Here is a 22,361-nt window from a genome sequence, read left to right as displayed (position 1 = left end):
CAATATACAACTTCTAGTCCCTCCTCTCTTCTGGCTACCCTTGCTTTTTTTTTCTTCTTCTTTTTCTTTCTTTTTCTTTTGTTTGTTCGTTCTATAGGTGTGTGTTTTGTATACTGTTGTACTTGTTAGGTGTTTAAATATTTTGTGGGGCAGGGGTAGTAGGTGTTCTCTAGCCCTTTTTATTTTTATTTAGTTAAAGTCATAACCTCATCTGTAAATGTGTTACTTTGTTTGTAGCCTTGTATCGAAATGTGAAAGTTCACTTGCAATTTATTTAGACCAATGTAAAGATTATTTTGTTATTTTGTATACAGTGTTCTAAATTATGTACAATTTCTTAATGAGAGAAATAAATAAAAACCTATGAAAAAAAAAAGGACTGGTCTTTATCTTTAATGTGTTCTGTAAATTAAAAAATGAAATTGTTTCATGGTCCATAGACTACTTCATAGTCTCATCATTATTAATTTGCCATTTGTTGACATCACTCCAGAATTACTGTTGACATTTTAAATTTTATCAAAGGAAATATATCATCACCCCCTCCCCCTCCTTATTACCAAGTCCACTCCTGATTAGCAGACGTTTCAAAATGGTCCCTTTTATTTGTTGACCATTTCACTGCAATTTTTCAGAGATTAACTCCTTGTTTGTATGGTCATACCGCGAAGTGCAATAAAACTGATGTACAATTTGACCCTCAGAAGGAAACTTTTGCATTCTCAAAAAAAAGTAACTAGGACCTTTAAGTAGCCCAGCGAAGAATTACAACCTCAATATCGCGTAACAAAGCTTTCAAGATATAATAGTTTGAGATAAGTTTAATGTCTCATAACCTTTGACCTTGGCCCTGCAAAACAGTGCCCTTCCCTTTAAAACGGAGATCATCTTTGTAAAACAACATTTTTGCTTGATTCAGAAAAACTTTTGAAAGTGTCACTTGATTTTCTTCAGGTCTAGTTTGAGTTTCATAGACTAGTTTGTGATAAATAATGGAAAATTATTTACAAAACAACATCCATACAATTAAATATGGTTATTCAGTAACCAGATAATTTATACTAGACTATAACCATTTAATTCAAAGGAATTATGCTGTTCTTAATAAATTAATGCTAATACCCCTCTCCCATACAACACACAAAATTTCGTTTTTGCGGGACTGAATAAAAAAAATTGAAATTACTGTCAGTAGGCTTATAATTTCACAATTACTGTTTCCATTTTTTCTTCTTTCTTTACCATACATCTTAGTTCATAGTCAACAACAGGCAAAGTTGGTTGCTATGAAGTTCGATTTGATGGCTCCTGAACTTTAAACCAATCACATGCCAGTATTTGGGGGAATCCCCACTACCTCATAATGCCTTAGTCTACACATTCAGACAGTTTGTCAGGTAATTGCTATTAGATTTTCCCCCAACGAAATGATGTATATTTTTACTAAGCTGAACATTCGGAAATGTTATCATAATTGTATACACATATAAATATCCAACAAACAAAATGGCAATACAAAGGTTTTTGCCACCTCTGTTGGTACCTATATCAGGCCTGGCCTGGGCCCTAGTCCAGATTCAGTCCGTTCTTTGTTTTTATTCTTCTATCACACGCATTGATCGCACACACAGCGCGGTCTCTCCACTGATCGCGCAATCCCCAAATTTCCGTCCACACGAGGTCCAGACACTGATCTCTACGGAAATAGAGATCAGTAGGTCCAGATTGAGAGGAATGGCTAGGTCTACTTTTAACGTTGAGGGTGTTTTTTATCACCTGATTGGATCACAGAACTCTTAAATATTTAAGAGTTCTGTGGATTGGGTGCGCTACACGAAAACGGTACAGAGGAAGGACTAGCCTGGCCCATGGACTAAGCTACTGTTATAAGCTACTGAAACCAAGGCATCTGATTGGCTGAGAGCCAGGAGCTGGGAGCGGTCGTTGCTTATATATGCAACGTGCTTTATGTTTTCTAACAATTTGTCTCCGGTCCTTCACGGAAAGAATACTAGTTTAGTGCCCAAATCTGTATGTTATTTGCTCGCGTGAATCTGTTCAACTTCAAAGATGGATGCCATACGGAATGAAATCTTGTCGTACAAACCAGGCAAGGCTGTACCTTGTGATGATGAACGAGTGGTGTTTCCTCCTAAGCTTGTCATTGGTATGGTCAATGACTACATAGGCGAGAGAGAGGTGCCCGTCTTCATCAATGCCATGATAGACGCCCTTTATGTAAAGGAAGGGGCGGACGAGCCTGCTGAGAAACGGCCGGGATTATGGATCACCGATTCTATATCTATCATCGTAACAATTCCACGTCGCACTTGTACTGGTTTGTATATTGAAAAACAAATGCAATGTTGTTTTGTTTGTGTTTTTGGTAATTCAAAATCAAATGAAACTGAAAGGATCGCGATAGGGGCCTATAGGCCTATAGGAATGTAATATAGCCAGGCCTATAAATGATATAGGCCTCTAGATCTAGTAGGGTGTCTGAACGATTTTTTCAATTTTCAATTTGGGATCGTTTTTCACCATTTTTGTTAGATATTGGAATAAAAAATGTAATCAGAATAATACCTTTCAAATTTCAAGACTCACCGATGTTTCTATCAAAAGATACAGCCCCTCAAAAACTGTGCAATATTCATATAGCATTTTGGTCAGGATGGACAAAAAAAGTGGTTCACGCAGAGTTATAATTTCTGCTCAAAAGCTGCACAGCTAATGCGCAGCACGATATGCAAAGCGTGGAGTAAGGGTATTTTCAAACTGTTGTGCCAAGTGATCCCTTGGGACTAGAGAAAAAAATAAGTGCATGGATATATTCTTAACACTTGGCCCAACTTATCCCTCGGGGGGGGGGGGGGGGAAGGGGTGCAGTTCGTGAAATTGGTAAATCTCTGAGTTACTATGGAAACGATGTTTAAATCGCTGTTTTGAGCAAGATATATATTAAAGCGGTGAATATTAAAGCGGGGGGATGCTAAAGAGGAGGATTACTAATATTTTGTTAATATATTTTTTTTTAACTCTCACTTTCACCTATCCCAAATAACCCTAAGTTTTGTGTTCCTGCTTTATATGTAGATGATAATGCATGATTACAATAAATAGAGAGAGAGAGAGAGAGAGAACCAACATCATTATGCAATGGTTCAGGGTTTGTGTAATGTACGTTCGAAACCATTTCTTAGCGTCTCAACCCTAAAAAAATAGCAAAACTATTTTTGAGGAAAAGCATTATACTGAACTGAATAAAGAGTAATAACTTTATATTGGCTCATACTAATACTGGTACGGGCTAAATACAATGTGGTATCGGCACAGTAAGATCGGGTATTTGTATAGAGGTATTCCAAAATGACATTCTGATAATCAACATTTTGTTCTGTTATCATTATGTATATACCCATAATACAACTGATCTTTGTGATTTCTTAACGTGACATAGCTTCTTCTCCCCTGCAAACAAAAAAGAAAACAAGGTTATTTAATAAAAGGATCATGGGACAAAATGATCATTGTGATTCAAATTGATGCAAGGATTTTTTTGAATATTAAGCAATGCTTTTCACCAGAATCTTCTTTGTAAAAACGACTTTTAAAAATCTCAGCCATCCAATTCTGCCACTGTCTTGTAAGATCACTTTCACATTCGGAGAAGTGTATTCTTTAATGAGTATTTTAAATTGAATGGAATGTCTCAACTCAGTAAGCATGGCTGACATTTGTAAAAGTTGCTTTTACAAAGAAGATTCTGGTGAATAGCAGTGCTTATTCAAACAAATATTCGCATCAATTTGAATCACAATCTTTATTTGTCGCTTAATCCCTTTTAATGACCTTGTTTTCTTTCTCGTTTGCAAGGGGAGAAGAAGATTATTATGTCATAGTGTGGTACGGTATGTCACTGAAACAGCTCCCGTAGGAATTTTTGTGCCAACATTGATTATCAAAGTGGGGGGGGGGGGGGGGGGGGGGGGCTAAAGTATTTACGATCAGGTAGAGGGTAGCGAGCGTAAATTGGTGGGGGGGGGGGGGGTGGGTTCAGGGGGTGGAGCCCCGGAAGCTCAGGGGTTTTAGGCATTCAATTACGGTCAGAGAAGCACAAATATTTTGATGCCGCATTTATGTCACTGGCGGGTCAGGGGAGGGGGGGGGGGTTGTTAAAGTTAAATTAACGTTATTATCCTTTTTATTTTACCGGTTTGGGAGGCTAGGGGGGGGTGGGCCGTTAGAATCGGCCCGTGGATCTGCGCCTGTACAAAAAAGCACCAAAACAGAATCGCTCAGTAAAGAAAGAATGTAAAGGTTGCTCCGAATAATTAACGTTAATTCTATTCAACTCGACTGACGCCTCGTTAAATAGAATGTTAATCTTTCAACTCATGAAAATATTCACACTATTGAAGGTTATTGATTCTCATCATTTCAAACTCAACTGAATTCACTCAAAATCGGTAATTGAGTGACAAGTGATGACACCTAGAAAGCATTAAAATACAAATTTGTCAACTTACCGATGTTTAAAAGATTAATTATATCCTCGCCGACGAAGTCGGAGGGGATATAGTAACGCTGCCGTCCTTCCTACCTTTCGTGCGTCCGTCCGTTACAAATTTGGTTTCCGATCGATAACTTCAGTAATGCTTTTGAGGGATTTTAATGAAATTTGATAGGAAGGTACATGATATCGAAGTACAGCCTAATTCGAGTTTGGAGTACGTAGGTCAAAGGTCGATGGTCATATCTCATTAAATATGCGAAAAAATACACATCTGGTTTCCGATCGATAACTTAAGTAATGTTTGACGGATTTTCATGAAATTTGATACAAAGGTATATGGTATCAAAACACAGCCTAAGTTCAATTTCCGAGTATGTAGGTCTAAGGTCATAGCTCATTAAATATGCAAATCTGGTTTTCGATCCATAACTTTAGTATTGTTTGACGGATTTTAATGAAATCACCTTTTATTATGTTATTCTTTGTTTCTTCCTTCTATCAGTATCACCTTCTCTTATTTTATTCTTTGTTTGTATCATTCTGTCACTTCCTCTTTCTATCTTTCGTTATGTTAATCTTTGATACTTCCTTCTATAACCTTCTCTTATGCTATTCTTTGTTTTATCATTCTATCACTTTCTGTCTCTCCTTATGTTATTCTTTGTTTCTTCCTTCTATCACCTTCTCTTTTGTTATCCTCTGTTTAATCATTCTATCACTTTCTCTTTCTGTCTTTCCTTTTTGTTATTCTTTGTTTCTTCCTTCTATCACCTTCTCGTATGTTATTCTTTGTTTTTATCATTCTATCACTTCCTCTTTCTATCTTTCCTTATGTTATTCTTTGTTTTTTTCCTTTTACCACCTTTTGTAATGTTATTCTTTGTTTCTTCCTTCTATCACCTTCTCTTATAGTGGGGGCTGTTAAGGCTAAATAGGTGTTGTTTGGTGCAGATTCTTCTAAAAGCACAACATTTGGCCCAGAGGTAGATTATACCATACTTTCTCTGTGAAATGCATAATAAATCGTTTTCGAGGGTTGGCAATGAAAATAGATAAACAGTAGAAACAGACCATGAATTAAGAAATAAACAGCTTGGTCGATTTGTTTTGAGGCATTATCTTCAAAAACCCGGACAGCTTTAATAAGCTGTATTATCCTAAAAAAATAACGTCTATAATCACTCTGAGATGGAATAAAATACGAATACGAATTGCATTTTGCAACGTCTAGACATATTAAAAGGTCGAATCTCAACTTTATTTTTCTTATTCTTCTTTTACATTTCGAAGCGTTGCATGGGATCTTAATCCTGTTTCTCTACATACATCAATGCAGTGGCGGATCCAGGGGTGGGCCGAAACGGCCGCGGCCCCCCCCCCCCCCCCTATTGGTGGCGCAAAACAAAATTGAGAAGGAAAAAAGAGCCGGAAGAAAAGAAGAAAAGAAAAAAGGGAAAAGATGGAGAAGATAAAAGAAAAGAGAAAAGAAACGAGAGAGAGTTTAAAAAAAAAGAGGAAAGAAAAAGAAGAGAGGAGCCGGGGAGAAAGAAAGACAACGAAATGGCACTAAAATTTAGTGACAGTAACGACGAATAAGGAAAAGACGAGGGGAGGGGGGGGGGAGGGGGTGCGTGAAGGCGGCTGCATTGAGGGGGGGGGGGTGACTTGCCGTATTCTTATTTTTAGGTTATGCGAGTCGGAATTATGCTTATTTAAAAAAAATCTTAGCATGCTTGTTTATGTTAAGCCGTAGTGCATGTACAGGTTAGTGTAGAAACACTTCTGAAAAGGCCGCGCCCGGCCCCTCCAAAGAACGGCAGAATAGTCATCTATTAATTCTGGGGTCATTCTCGATGGCTTGGGAGCCGTTATTGAAGTGGGGGCCGGCCCTACTCAAATGGTAGTGACGGCAACGATGGATAAGGGAATAGTAGGAAAGGATGCACATGCAGGCGTGTACGCATACAACATGGCAGAGCTTGAGGGGCCTGGCAGAGCCTTTTCAAGAGAGAAATTGTCTTCAGGAGAGAAAAAGAGGTTATTTCTAAAATGAAATCAAAGGGCTCTTGTCAAATAGCCCGTTCATTTTGTTTTTTCTCTCGAAATAAACTCTCTTTCTCTCTTATAGACAATTTTATGAGATGGGATCTTCAATCTGAGGCCTTTTGGTGCTCTTTGAAAATAGCACACTGAATGGGGGCAGTGCAATTCAAATTTCAAGGGATGGATTAGAGTTTTTATCGCTCTTGAAAGTCAAATAGCCCTTTCATTTCATTTTAGAAATAAAGTCTGATACATTCCTTGACATTTAAATTGTGCTGCCCCTATTGTGTCCTCTTTTTAAAGAGCACAACAGAGCCCTCAGATTAGGCAGCAAGTAGCAAAACAAACCCTTAACACTGCACACAACATTCAATGGGATGATGCCCACATCATTGTGTTTGAAACGCACTTCTGGTCAAGAATGGTAGAAGAAGCATCTGCATAAAAAGGATGAATCCTTCACTGAATAGGGATTCTTGCTATACACTTTTACCTTTGTGTAAATAATAAAAGGTCCACGGGAGCAGTTGTTAGAAGCTTAAACTACATAAAACTCTCTCCAATTTTGCAGGGGGAGAGCCTTTGCCGGGAGTCTTTAATGATAAAAGAGATGAATCCTTCACTGAATAGGGATTCTTGCTATAATTATGTTACCTTTCTTCGCTCCAGTGATCTCGAGGCAGCAGACAGCAAGAAATTGTGTGAAAAATTTGCTGTTGCCGGGAGTCTTGCATGGGGCAGAGCCCCAGGAAGTTCTTGAACTTTAAAAAATATTAAGAAATTCAAAATAATCGTCATGAGCGATAGAAATTGTAATTTTCTCCTTGAGAGTCACATACCCCCTTTCATTTCATTTTAGAAATAACCTCTCTTTCTCTCTAAAAGACAATTTCATATAACTTCTGTTTTTCGTATTGTTGTACTTTCGTCCGCAGTCTTCTTAGCACATGTCGAGCCAACTCAGTCGGAAATGTAATCTGTAGGTCTAAGTGTAAAGTTAAGTTTCATGTTCTTCCTTTTTCTTTCTTTCTTTCTCTCTCTCTCTCCCTCTCTCTGTCTCTCTCCTTTTCCTCTATATTCTTTTTTTAATAACATTATTCTCTCTTTTCTTCTAATTTTTCTGTGTGTGACATGCATTACCTACGTCTATCAATGTCTAAATATGGTAGATTTACATTTTGATGGTTCCCTTTGTAGGTGCACCTTATTCCAGAAAGTGCCCTATTTTGATGGTGCCCCCCCTTATGTATTGATCTCGATAAAAACTAACTTTCTCATTAATTCTATTTCCCATATTTCTAATACTTGCACTAATCTCCAATTTTAAAACAATCGTCTACTTTCTCTTAAGACAACATTATAATTATAAAGGATTCATTAATGCAAGGCTATCTCGCGAGTCATCTCTCAATTATGAACTTCTTGCTTTCCTCATCTCCTAGTCTCCCTTGCTTTAATATTCCTCGTTACACTCTTCCAAATGTTACTCAAAATCCATTATATAAATCACACTCAGGATACAGCCAATTGACGAGAATTGTTTCAATCTTTATTTTACATGTATCATTAATATAATGGTTTTACAATGGCTATGGTGATGAGTTGTTTAGGTAATATGTTGATGTGTTTGTTTTAATATATTACCATGGTGCACCTTCTTGGTTAAAAAAAAAATATGTGTATGTATTAACGTAAGTTTGTGCCTTTACATACCACAGTAGATTTTAATGTAATATATTTGATGCAGAATAATATTAATATTTGAAGATAAGAAACACAAACAGTTTCCATAACCGTTCAAGTGTTTCAAGAAAAAGTTAAGCAAACTTTCTCCTGGATGTAAATTCACACTGGTGTATAGCACTTGCGATCTCTCCGATCCAGGCTAGACTCTTCGCGAGCGGTTTCATTGGAATTAATCGAAAAAAATCCCCCCCCCCCCCCCTCCCCGCTAGCATGTAAATAAAAGATACGCCGGCCGGCCATACGTAAATGACAGTGACGGTAGGATATTGGCACACAAAATGCTGGACTTAGATCATGCTGCAATTATAATTATAAACCTTTAGTTCAGTCAGGAATCACATGACGTGTACAAGAGTGTTTGACGGGTCCGGGTCCTCCCCCCCCCCCCTGCCCACTGGCAATATTAATAATAACTAGACTTGAATTCGTCACTGACGAATTAGGTGATACGTAATTATGCTCATGTGTAACATAATGAAGAACGCATTTTCACGATTTCATCTTTCGTTATAAAATACTTCTCCCATTTATGGTCTATCCATGAGTCAAGTTTCAACTGTGTAGGGCAGAGTGAGACAGAGCAATAGAATAAGAGGGAGGCAAGGCAAGAGAGAGAGAGAGAGAGAGGCAGAGGGTGAAAGAGTAGAGAGAGAGAGAGATGGGGAGAGGATTAAAGAGTAGAGAGAGAGATATAGATAGATGCAGAGACGGACCAAAAAAAGGGAGAGGGGCAGAACATGAAACCAAGTAACACATCAATCCATTGCATATTAAGAAACTGAAACATCTTTAAATTGTTTCCCACCTCATTCCATATTCTGGACCCTTCAGAACATTCAAAAAAGATAAGACGTTAGGTTTCTACCTCTTTTCTACAAAAAGGAACATAATTTTGACTGTGTTAATCCAAAAAGATACAGGTTATCATTACAAATTATGATGTTATGTAAAAGTTTATACTGAAATTTCCTGGTGACCATGATTAAGAGTGGTATAGCGCCTCCTTCAGGTATTTGATAGAGATTTGTAGAATCAGGATTTCAGAAAAAGTTGCCTAACACGGAAACTAAGAAAATTCTGACCTGTCGTCTTTAATTGAATTTTTCACTATGATGATGTCATAAAAATGATAAATGATGTACGTCATTCTTGTAGATAATTTTATTAGCTACACCGTTTCAAAATTTGGAAGAACATAGAGCACAAATAAGCTAAATTGTGCTCAAAGATCAATGTCATGTAGACTCATGATGTGAACGAAATTCACCGTACATAGGCATAACACGCAAATTGAGAAAATACTGACATGTGGCCTTTAATTGAATTTTTTTACTCTGATGACATCAATGAAATAAAAAGCAGTGTGTATTTATCTTGTAGGCAATTGCCTCAGCTACAAGATACCGCAATTTGGAAGAAAATCAGTCAATATTATGAGAAATACACTAAATTGTCCATAAATATAATGACGTCATAATATGCAATTTTGTATTTTGACTTCCAAGGCCATTATGATGACGTCATGAGTTAATTGAGGGTCAAATGAGACATGAAATCATATCTCCAACTCATAATCTATCCAAGTATGAAAATATATTGGGAGTTCCCATCCATTCTGAAGAGTTACAATGCATTTTGTATAGGCATGTTTTTGCCCATGTATTGTGGATAAAGATAACGCAGATCCGCGCGTGCTGTCAACTTTGACGGACGCTCATTGCGTTTTTAAAAGGTGAACAAGTTATCAAAATGCTTGGAAAAATGTACCAAAATAATGTGATGACAGAAAAAAAATCGGCGATTCTATGTTACAAAATGCTAGTACGCGCGAAAACGCGCGCGCATGCGCGTGTACGTGATCTTTTTATCAAATGCTCCATATGGCCTGAAACGTATGCAAAAAAAAATTTGAGATGATTTGGAGCATTTCAATTTTTTTCGCGCACGTACACGCGCGGACGAACGCGCACGTGCGTATTTGCGCACGTTTATTGACCTGAAATTGACCGGACGGATATTGATCTTAATCATGATAATTATGAAAGAGAAATACTTTTCAGTTATGAAGATATGGTCATAAGTTGATTTTCACAAAGTGGCGCCTGGATGACGTCACAATTATTTTGACTCTCTGAAAAGTCACGCAGTTCTAAGTTAGACTAAGATCTATCATCTTGGCAAGTTTCATGATAATGGTTTTATTCAGTCTTGAGATATCCTGCGAACAAATTCGAGGAAGAATAAATAAATAAATAAATAAAAATCTTGACGAAATCAATAGGTGATACGTAGACTTCGTACGTATCACCTAATAATAAATATATATATATTTTCTAAATGGCTTATTCACCGGCTGGTTGAGTCACCGCTAAATATTTTCTCACGAATTAGCCCCCCCCCCCCCCCCCCCCCCACCCCCCTCTTGCCGCCGGCTGGATCAACCACTGTGTAAGTCCCCTCCTATGGGAAATTTGATGATCTTAACATGCAAGGGGGACTCGCACCGCAAAGAAATATATAGACAGTTTTATAGTGTTTCTCTTAATAGGCCTACTAGCTCAATTGGCTTGACTAAATAAATCAGTAATATCATTCAAAACAAAATTTAATGAAAGTTATATTTCGTCTTCAATAATCGTTAAAGGCAATATGAAATTAATAAATATAATATTCATTTATTCAGCCTAATCAATGCTTGACTAAATAAATTTAAATTATAGTTTGCTTTAATTTAAGTAGTGAATGACTTTAATAGACCTACTAGATAAATTGGCTTGACTAAATAAAGTAATAATCCATTAAACGCGCGCTGATACAATTTTGGAAATGTTTTTTTTAGAGTAAAAAGTGTCCGTGGATCCGAGTCCCTGGGGACTTGAATCACGATAATACCGATAATACTTTACCGATGAACAGATTCCAAGTAAAGTTTACTATAAAGAATCAATTCCGACATTCAAAAATGAAATACTTTTTCTCTTACATTCTCTGCAGCTACATCCAAAGCAGAAAACCTTGCTGAGAAGGTTGCATGTATGGTGAAGATCGTGGAGTGAGTAATATTCCCTCTTTTTTCCATATTTACATGTTCTAATTTTTTTTTTCTTTCTCACAAATCTGAAAAAATTAATTCACAAAAATAGAAGAAATTGGTTTTAGCGCTTTGATCAAAAATCCATAAACACTCTTGAAGGTTGGGTGTAATTTTTTTTTTTGCCACCGTGGTTCCTTGTTTGGGTCACACAAGGTTGGCAGCTCTGGTTAATGCATTAAAACCCTATAGATCTAAGAACAGTTCGTATGTTTTCATAATGATTTAAAGGTAAAGACCAGTATTGGAAATACCCCAATTTCAAAAAATGAAATGGAAGCTTTTATTACCAATCATGTGAAAGAATATGTTTTGACTAATACATGATGATAAAAATTATGCCAGGAAACCGCGTACTAATTGATATATTTGGTAAATTAGTTTATCTACATGGTCTGTGAGAGATAAACGCATGTGTCACGCACGTGTGCGTATAGTCCCATATACATCTTTCTGTGTACAGTGCTTGTAACTTTACGAAGACTGGGCCATATTTCTTATCATTTTGATGATTCCAGAACCTTGCAGTACACACCAATACTTATATGCTAGATGATCAACCTTTTCTGATTGATTCCACAACGTTTCTTTCACAATGCAATCGCATGACCATAACTGGTCTTTACCTTTAAAATTAACCGGTGTGTGAGTGAATGTTGATTGGGTTTGTCTAATTTTTGCTGTCTTATTTGGATAATAACTGATTATGAAGGTGACACATTTGTTTTGAACTAAAGAAGGGCAGACTATGTAAAAGAATGTGACTTTCCTTAAATTTAAATTTGTGTGGATGTGATAACAACCATTATAGATGGCATATGTGCTGGTGAATACATTTTCAGATGGTATAGACATTAAAAGATAATTTCAATTTGTTTTGGCAAAATGTTTTTTAAAAAAACATGAAAAAGCATGTGCACCCCTTCAGTTTTTCAGCAAGACTTAACAAATACATAAACGTGTGTCTGATTAAGTAAAATGGCAATTAATTTTTATTTGTAATTTAACGACAGTTATGCAAGATAATACAAAAAAAGAAATGGATATTATTTTTTATTTCAATAAATAAACAACTGATATGCAAGACTAGCTAAACACCTATATTCGACGTTCTTAAAATATTTAAGTTAATTATTTCATTGTGTTACTTTTAATTTACTGATTTAATTCTTATAAACGCCTGATCTGCTAGACTGCGTAAAAAGTAGTTTCAATTTGATTATATAAAACGACATTTCTATTCCATAAACTTTTAAAACAACTGATATGAAAGACAAGTGGACGCACTCTTTCGAGAAAAGCCCTGATTTATTCCCCAAAGTACTGATTTTGGGCCTTATGATTACTGATTTTCTGGGCTGGAGGTTGACAGCTCTGCCCAAACCCCAACCTAAACAAGGAAAACTAACTAACAATATTTCCCTAGAGCAACTTTTTTAATATTTTTGATAAAAGAAACACACTTTGCCGTCCTTTATGCATTCCTTAACCCACATGATAAAGTAGAAGGGTAGGGTAAAGGTGGAAAGTAGAAAAGGAGCACTCAATAACATCCACAGGCCTAATAGGACTTAAAAGGTTTTAAATCACCCTTTTTTTGAGCAAATTTAAACGCACAGGCCAAGGATAGAATATTCAGAATCTCCATGTAGACATACATGTAAGATTGATCATGTTATTAAGGGGACTTTCTCTACAGTATTTAGGATCGTATTACTTTAAAGTAAGTTTGTTACTAGGCGAGTGAGCGTAGCAACCGAGCACCAAAAAAAAAACCTCACATGCTTCTACGGCAATGTAATCAATTTTAATCAAGTCTACATTTACACACACAGAAAAATCACAGCCTACCGGTACTTCAAAATTATGATGTGATTGAGCATCTACCAGCATCAGTAGTTAGAGCCAGAAAATGTTCATGTTGATATGCAGAAAGTTTGCATGTTAGAACACTAAGAACGATGATTAATATATACTGGTAATAACGTTTTATTTACCCAGGGTAGCCACTTCATTTATAAAACTGCTCTCCCAGCGGGCCCTGCATAACATAACATGTTACTATTACCCTTCTCCAATCTAATATGCTGAGCGCCTAGCTAGAAGGCAGAAGGTTCCATTGTTATAAGTCTTTGGTAGGTCTCGGCCGGGGATCGAACCCACGACCTCCCGTTCATGAGGCGGACGCTCTAACCATTGAGCCACCATGCCCGGTAAAATTATTATAATTGTTGTAGTGCAAACAAAATACATGTACGTCCAATTTTTTGTTTTTTTTTGTTTTTGAGGTGGCCTTTGGCAGGGGCGGGTTGAGAATTGAATTGTATTGTTACCATTAACCCTTCAATCATCACCACATGAATAATAATGATTCTGAATCTGTGTGTTTTCTCATTTCTATCTTCAGCACTTTGGATATTCAAGTTACCGTAGAAGAGAGCAAGAAGATAATGGAGATTACAGGTGAGTTTGCCCTTAATCCTTAAAGGTAGGTAGGACAATAAACTGAATACATATGAAGGTTTTTCGTTTTTAACAATTTTGAATAAACAAACAATTGTACTGTTAAAACACACCATATACATGTAAATTACAATGGCTGCGGTGATGTACACCACCGAATTCAGGATTAAAAGAAAGAATAGATTAAGAGAGTGATACATGAATAAATGAATAACATTACGAGCCAGGTTTCTTTCATGCATAAAACTTTTGTATATCAGCTGGTAAATTTTGTTTACCTTGGTACCTATATGTGATTTGTGTTATTTGCTATCGTGGACTATTAAACACGCTTATTTTATCATGATTGCCCCAACTCATTTTTGCCCTACCAAAGATATTAAAGGTTATTTTCATTGTCTTCGTTGTAAATGTATTACTAGTACTATCTCCCGACTCTTCACGTTTACTCATTATTCCGGTCTCTTCTGCAGTCTCCCTTCTTTATCAACTCACCCCCCCCCCCCTCCCCCTCTCTCTCTCTCTCTCTCTATCTCTATCTCCATCTCTCCTTCCCTTCTTCTCTTATGCGATTATTACAATTCTATTTTAATACAACTTGAATGTGGCAGTATATTTTATGCCACACAATTAAAGTCAATGAGAATATTGGAAAACACAAACAGAAATGAATGAGGCATTACAGGTTCTCTCCACTTTGATGTGTCAAATTACAAACCCCACCCCTCTAAACAAAATAAATATTAGGTGACGTATGTGTGGTATATTAGTCATCCACTTATCATGACTTTGGACGTTATTTTGATAAAACCCATTGAATATGTTTCGATTGGATAGGTCGCTTCCCTGTCTGTGCCATACTTAAAAATGATGACCCCATGTTTATGGATAAAGCCATAGAGACCTTAAAGGGGAGCGGGATGACTGATCACTACGTAGTACCTTGGCCTAGTAAAACTCGCTCAGATGTGGATAAGCTTGAGTGGCTTCGCCTTCTACATAAATGCCTCCCAGAAGCTGACAGAATGTTAGCAGCTAAAGATCTAAAGAAGACATCCACGGATCCAAGATGTGAGTCGCTTCTTGAGAAGACCAAGAAAGATTTGGAAGAAGCAAATCTGGAAAAGAGGTCACTGCAACAACAAATTAAGGAGCTTGAACAGGAATTTCAAGAATTCTTAGCAAGTCCTGAGGGGAACGATAAGGCTCTGGAGAACTGGAAGCAGAGAACCCAGCGTCGACTAGAAAGTGAGATACGATCTGCAGAGCAGGAGCAGTAAGCAGGTACACCTTAAACAGATGTAGAGTTCCATTCCCGGGATGGCTCCGGTAAAACAAGTTCAGGGTGGTAAGACTTTTTTGTCCAACATCATTTTTCTTTTCAACTCTTTTTTTATTTTACATTGTACAATATAACTCCCATCCCATCATTGGCTACTTTTCAGATATACTTTATAATATGAAGCTTTTCAAGTCCAATATGTTCTATTGCTCCCAACCCCAAGTTTGGAAATACATGTACTTAATATCTGTTTCATGACTAAATTGTTCTTTCATGATTTTTGCCCTACGTCTATGTCTTACGCACATTTTAATACAATTTTGTTCAAAATCACATGAACCTGTAAGGTGTTATATAACAATTAGTATGTGCATGTCATCAACAAGTGCTTAAATTGCATCTTCATGTACAAGCAGAAATGTGAATACAGGTTGTATTTCTTCATAAGTGGGAAATATGTTTATGTTTCTCAAAGTAACTTGATGTATTCTAGAACAAAAGAATACATTAGAAATAAAACAGTAAAACAAGATATACAAACAATAAAAAACATAAGGATATATAGTGATGTAATTTGCGTATTCATAATTTATGCAAATTAACCTTTGCATTTTCAAATATACAAATAATGAATCTCCATGAATTTGAAATGAAGGAAACATTTATTCAGTACATTTTTGAAGACTGTTCACAATTCTAGGGACAAATATGTGGAGTTTTCTGTAAAATGCATAAAACTAGCATTTTGCATAATTAATTAGGCTTTAACAACAACAATTTTCATAATAGGACAAAACTAATTATACCATCTCGTCCCCTACGTGAATATCTACAAAAAAAGCAAATTTTTTAGTTCATCGGACATTCAATGGCCGATATCATTGCCCCCCCCCCCCCCAGTCAGGGAGGTGCTCAAAATAGCCCAGTACAGTAAGGGTTAAGAAGAATATGATTCCCGTAATAAAGACCACCACTTTAACACGCTATTTGCTGTTATATTTTCTGGACAATACGGTACATGTGCATGATTTGTTTAGAGTGTGATCTATAGTATTTTATAAAGCAAGTCTGTTTTCCACTTTCAAACTATTGATAGAAAAATTGAGGTGATGTAATGCAGATAAAATAGATTATATCCCGCATACTAAGAATCTTGCCATCTGATTGGTCTAAACGAGGTCACATGATTAATGATAGATAAGTACTATCTCCCTGCGATAGGACTTTTGTACAGTAATCTTTTGCTGCTGCCCCACTTGCCCATTGAATAAACGTAACAAAGTAGGTTACGCGAAATGACAATGTCAAATGAGCACGCATCGACCGTATTACATGACTGTATGCGTGTTGTGCTTTGTAAAATCCAGCTGAAGCTAGACTGTCTGCAGAATCAGTTCTTTTAATTATGTAAAATTCACCTAAATAGACCTATTGCCGATGTGGGATATAAAACAAATATTAACCTCCTTTACTCGGGCAATGGATACAATCTATCATCGCCTCGGTGATAGTTTGTACCATCACCCTCGTAGTCGATTAATATTTGCTTAATATGTACTCTTTTCATACAGGAGACATGACTTCCAAGAACCGGGAGGACTTGACCGATTGAAGTAAAATTCAACATCCTGACCAATCACTGGAGGGAGCGCACTACAGAGAACTAGAGGCTTCTGAAGTGACTTCTAAAGACGTGTCCCCGGAAGATATTCATACTGGTGATGGTATGACTAATTATGACAGTCATTTTGAAATAGCTTAACAGGTATATGATAACATTTAAGAATAACGAAATAATTAAATGCATAATGAACAGTGTACAGCATGTTTGCTCATGTAAAATACAATCAGGTCCCTATTTTTCCAGATAGTTGCAATTTCAACTATCTATGATATTTGAAATTTATATGAAAACAACAACAACAAACAAGGAAAAAGTTAACGTTACGATGTAACAGATTCCTCTAAGAACATTCCCATAAAACCTTGTATACTGTGGTGAAAGGGTTTCAGATACCCTTCCATTATGACATTGCATTGCTGTATATTATTTGTTACATGTATTCCTAAGATACATTTGGTGTTAAAGTTAATAATGCTTTTGTGTAATGTTGATTGTGGTTATTTCTTATGTTATCTTATTATATTTTGTGTATTTAATCCTAAGTCTTTGTGTTGGGGGGGGGGGGGGTAACCAAGATCTTATTTATGTTTCAACTGAATTTTTATTCAGTTCCCAAGATATTTAGAATAAAATAGTTATGTAAAATGGGAAAATATGAAAAATTAAAAGAAAAGAACTTGATGTACACATGGTAGACGTAGGTCTATGTCAATACGGCAAAACATTTATACACAACAAGTTATCTCATGCAGTTGCGGATCCAGGGAGGGGGGAAAAAACCAGGTAAAAACATGTTAATTTTACCTTTATTTGGTGACGGGCCCCCTCCCCTGGGCCTCAAGGGGAGGGGTTGCAAATTTTCAAAATTTGTAAGGGCAAAAAATAAACGAGTGCCCCCCTTGCTTAATCACCGGCTGGCTGTTTCGCCACTAAATATTTTTGTCACAAATTGGGCCCCCTCTTTGGCCCCCTCCCCTGCCGCCGGCTGGATCCGCCCCTGGTCTCATGAGCAGTAAAACAAATCGATTGCCCGTACAAAGATGTGGTCATACACCACACTGAGAATGCAAATAGAGACTACCGGTATGCAATGAACTTTCTTAATGCCTTAGTTTGTTAATAATACATACTGAATAGACGCTTGTTACATTATCGTTAATGCTTTGTATATTATGCTCAACAAATTAAAGGATGTAAACATTACTCGAATGTACAGTATGAATGCGTGCCTTTATGCAAAATACCATATGGGCTAAGTTGGCAAACCAAATCAAGCAAGTCTTTGTGTATTCTTAATTTGCCTATGCGTGTTTTGTTGTATAGCACTTGATAAATCTAGTTGATCCTTAATGTTATATTTCACATTATTGTAAGTCAAATGCAAATGTTATCATGTATATTATAATGTATATTATAATGGTGGGGGAATTTATTAACATGATACTCTGAAAATGATCCAATAAGTTAAGCTGACATAACTTTAGATTTCATCTCATATACATAATAAGTTATTACTACTATTCTTTGTCCTCCTCAATGACCCCAAAATATCCACAGATCTTAGACACGATGGATACTTCCCACCTGTGCATTTTAGAATAATCACTGCCAAAGTGATGGAGGTGCTTCATGAATACCCTTTGTTTGCCTCTTGAGAAGAATACTTCCACCTGTGTATCAGATAAATGTACTGTTGGTGCATAAATGAATACTGATTACATAACTTTCATGAGCACGATTCGAGTATTCGTCTCAATGGTTTTACAATTTGGGTCCGAATGACCTTGATCTGCCCATGCGCAAATCCTAATTATGAACTCGCTTATATTTCTCTACTAGATCGCTCATCAGCTTAATACAATTTTACATGCAAAAGAATCACAGAATTGTCACCAAAAAAAGGCTTAATAAATAATGTTAATATACGTCTGTCATTGATATCTCTCTCATGTGTAAAAGTGTTTTTTAAAGTTAATTCAAGGTGCGGGGAGGGTATACTGGTAACTATTATACAGTCATAATTTAACTCATTGTCATCAACGGGTACAGGCATGTATTTAACACCAAAGGGATAGGGCTTAGATTTTCCCCTGGCCTTTAATAGCTAGAACATTAGCTAGTGGCAGATAATGCATGTTTGAAGGGGATGGGGAGGGGAGGGATCTACACATTAATGTAAATAAATGTAAGAGAGAAGAGCATTTGCAATTAAGAGAGATTTTTTTTTAGTTTGTGAATGTATTAGTGAGGGTAACAGGAGAGAGAAATAAGGAGAGAGAGAGAGAGAGAGAGTATGGAAGAGAGAGCTAAAGAAGGGATATAAAGGGAGAGAGAGAGAGAAAAGAGTGAGAAGGGGCTGGCTGGAGTTTGAGCATGCACACATATCGGATATTATCGGTAAAATTGCTCTTTCCTTTTTGTTTAACGGTAAACTACAAAGTCCTAATTTTAAGTTGACATGATTATAAATTACTTGTTCACATACAAAGTGTCTTTACTGAGAGCAATGAACAAAGCGCCATTCTAATTTGTTCTTTAATATAGGAATGCAGAAAGCATGACAAAAAAAAGTTAAACAACAATTTCTCATGAGGTATGATCAGCGTTAATATCCTGCCCTAAACGGGCAGCTAGAGGGGGTAAACAAACTTTTTAATTTTACCTTTATTTGGAGACGAGCCCCCTCCCCTGGTACTCAAGGGGGGAGGGGGGGGGGAGGGGGGGGGGGGGGGGGAGGTGTGCAATTTTCAAATTTCCGAGGGCAAAACAAGAACAAATGAGAATGGCGCTTTGTTCATGCTCTCAGTAAAGACACATTGTATGTGAACAAGTAATTTATAATTATGTCAACTTCAAATCAGGGCTTTGTAGTTTACCGTTAAAGAAAAAGAAGAGAGCAATTTTACCGACTATATCCTGAAATGTGGGAGGTGTCGCACCCCCTCCACATATCAGGATATTATCGGTAACATTGCGCTGTCGTCGGGGAAAATGAGAAAAGGGGGGAAGGAAGGAAGAGAGAGAAAGAAAAAGGAAAGGAAAAAAAAAGAAAAGGAAAGGAAAAAGAAGAGAAGAAAGAAAGAGAAAGAAGAGGCAAGAAAAAGGGGAAAAGAAATGGAGAGATCAAAGAGGAGAGAGAGAGGGGGTAGAAGCATGACAGAGGGGGTGGGAGTATGAGAGGGGGAGGGAGGGGGTTGTTGGGTGGAGTCATCTCGTCGAGGGAGCAAGAAAGATACCAATATATACTTTACATTAGGCGTAGTAGAGTATATTCATATAGTAGCTGCGCTACCGGTGTATAAATGGACCTATCATCATTATTATTGTAAAGTATGAAACATCTTAATGTGGGATGTAAAAATTCCTTGCCTTTTCTTTAAATTACTTAACTGGTATTATGATTTTTCCTATAATCAGGTTTTTAATTTAATTTTAACTACTTTAATTTCTGTTCATTCGCAGGCCCTCACCAAGGATATTAAGTGGAGGGAACATAGTTCAGTTTTTGTTTAATGTGCTGAAAAGTGAACATGGCTGTTGATTGGTTATAAAATTCCAAAGAATTGTAATTTAGAGTAAAAATAGGATACCCGTAATGTATTTAGCCTTTCGCATCACAGGTTGTAGTCAGTGCCATATACGGCACTGGTTGTAGTTAGTGTCCCTATCTATAAAGGGACACTAGTTGTAGTAGCACTATGCCGCCCTCTTGTGCCAAATACATTATAGTTTGGTGTCAGTTCTGCTTGCCTGGGTGTATGTGTGTATGTGTTTCTCTCCCCCCCCCCCCCCCCCCCCCCCCCCCCCCCCCCCCCCCTCTCTCTCTCTCTCTCTCCCATCGCCCTCATCATCATCATCATCATCATGAAAAGTAAGATACCCGTACATGTATTTTGCCTTTCGCAATCAGTTTGAAGTAGCACTATGCCGCCCTCTTGTGCCACATACATTATAGTTTGGTGTAAGTTCTGCCCGCCTGGGTGTATGTGTGTATGTGTTTTCTCTATCTCTCTCTCTCTCTCTCTCCCATCGCCCTCATCATCATCATCATCATGAAAAGTAAGATACCCGTACATGTTTTTTGCCTTTCGCAATCACAGTTTGAAGTAGCACTATGCCGCCCTCTTGTGCCAAATACATTATAGTTTGGTGCAAGTTCTGCTTGTCTGTGTGTACAACACTATGTGTGTTCGTCTCTCTCTCTCTCTCTCTCTCTCTCTCTCTCTCTCTTTCTCCCATCGCCCTCATCATCATCACCATTGTCTTCATCATTATCATCACCATCATAATCATCATCACCACCATCACCACCATCATCATCACCATTGTCTTCATCATTATCATCACCATCATAATCATCATCACCATCATCACCACCATCATCATCACCACCACTGTCATCATCATCATCACCACCATCATCATCACCACCACTGTCATCATCATCATCACTACCACCATCATCATCACCACCATCATCATCATCACCACCACTGTCATCATCATCACCACTACTGTCATCATCATCACCACCATCTTATCATCAACACAATCATCACCATCATCACCATGATCACCACCACCACCATCATCATCACCATCATCATGATCGTCATCATCACCATTATCATCATCATCCTATCATCATCGCCACGATCATCACCATCACCATCTTCATCACCACTGTCATCATCACCATCACCATCATCATGATCATGATCGTCATCACCACTGTCATCATCAACACGATCATCACCATTATCATCATCTTATCATCATCAACACGGTCATCATCATCAAAATCACCACCATCTTAAAATTATCATCACCACCACCACCATCACCATCATCATTACCAGTAACATTACCACATATACAAATCAATAAAGTATTTCCTTCACACTTAATTTTTTTTTTTTGATGGCAGAAATGGTTTAATTCATTGAGCACATTGATAATAGATGGCTATTTACAGGAAAACAGATGTGTCTCGGAGAGCTCCAAAAAATTCTCATTAAAACATGTTGCCATTTCCTATATTACTTATCCAAGATTACATTGCTATTATCTTCATTTTAAAAAAGAGAAGGAAAAAAAATAAAAAGAACATATCTACATTGGAGTTCATAAAACGGGTTCAAGATACAGTGTAAAGATTGCATTGTATAATTCATTTGTGACACAAAACTGTGGGTGCCCAATGCGGTGCGCGGCCCCAATTGTGCGCAATGTGCAAACTGTGCAGTGGGAACAGAGCGGGCTCACACAGCTACGTACACACAATCAAATTGCGTACACTAAAAACAGGCCAGTGGGTACGATGTGCATGCACTGTATGCTCTGGTAATATCAAAGCGTTACAGAATGACACTTCCAGAGAATTTTAAATTTTGAATAAGGAATATTTCAGACATTTGATTTTAAAAATCTACAAAAAATCAATGAAATGAATAAAATAATATGAAGTAATTTTCACCAGAGTTGAGTTTCCTATCGACCATCCATCAAATTTTGAATTTTTAAAAAGCTTTGTTACAGAATGGCCAAAAAATATCTTCAATGTCATTCGTTAACAAATAACTTCAATGAATGTTTG

The 22,361-nt window shown here is 37.1% G+C and overlaps 1 protein-coding gene across 2 annotated transcripts; it reads left to right on the top strand.

The window, feature by feature from the left end:
• Positions 1-1,687: 1,687 nt before the first annotated feature.
• Positions 1,688-17,433, top strand: LOC100889255. Of its 2 annotated transcripts, none has more exons than XM_030978465.1 (5): positions 1,688-2,338; positions 11,300-11,357; positions 13,804-13,859; positions 14,697-15,143; positions 16,713-17,433. In XM_030978465.1, exons 1-4 carry the CDS (start codon positions 2,071-2,073, stop codon positions 15,137-15,139), a joined length of 825 nt encoding a protein of 274 aa, XP_030834325.1. In that variant the 5' UTR covers positions 1,688-2,070; the 3' UTR covers positions 15,140-15,143; positions 16,713-17,433. The 2 variants fall into 2 exon arrangements, 1 of the variants encoding a protein (XP_030834325.1); XR_004062825.1 differs by having other exon boundaries at positions 1,691-2,338; positions 14,697-15,207.
• Positions 17,434-22,361: the final 4,928 nt, after the last annotated feature.

This window comes from Strongylocentrotus purpuratus, unplaced genomic scaffold, assembly GCF_000002235.5.
Source record: "Strongylocentrotus purpuratus isolate Spur 01 unplaced genomic scaffold, Spur_5.0 spur5_contig_812, whole genome shotgun sequence".
In the NCBI taxonomy this organism is placed as follows: domain Eukaryota; kingdom Metazoa; phylum Echinodermata; class Echinoidea; order Camarodonta; family Strongylocentrotidae; genus Strongylocentrotus; species Strongylocentrotus purpuratus.
The sequence above is the reverse complement of the archived record's forward strand: the minus strand, read 5'-3'. Positions and strand labels throughout refer to the sequence as shown.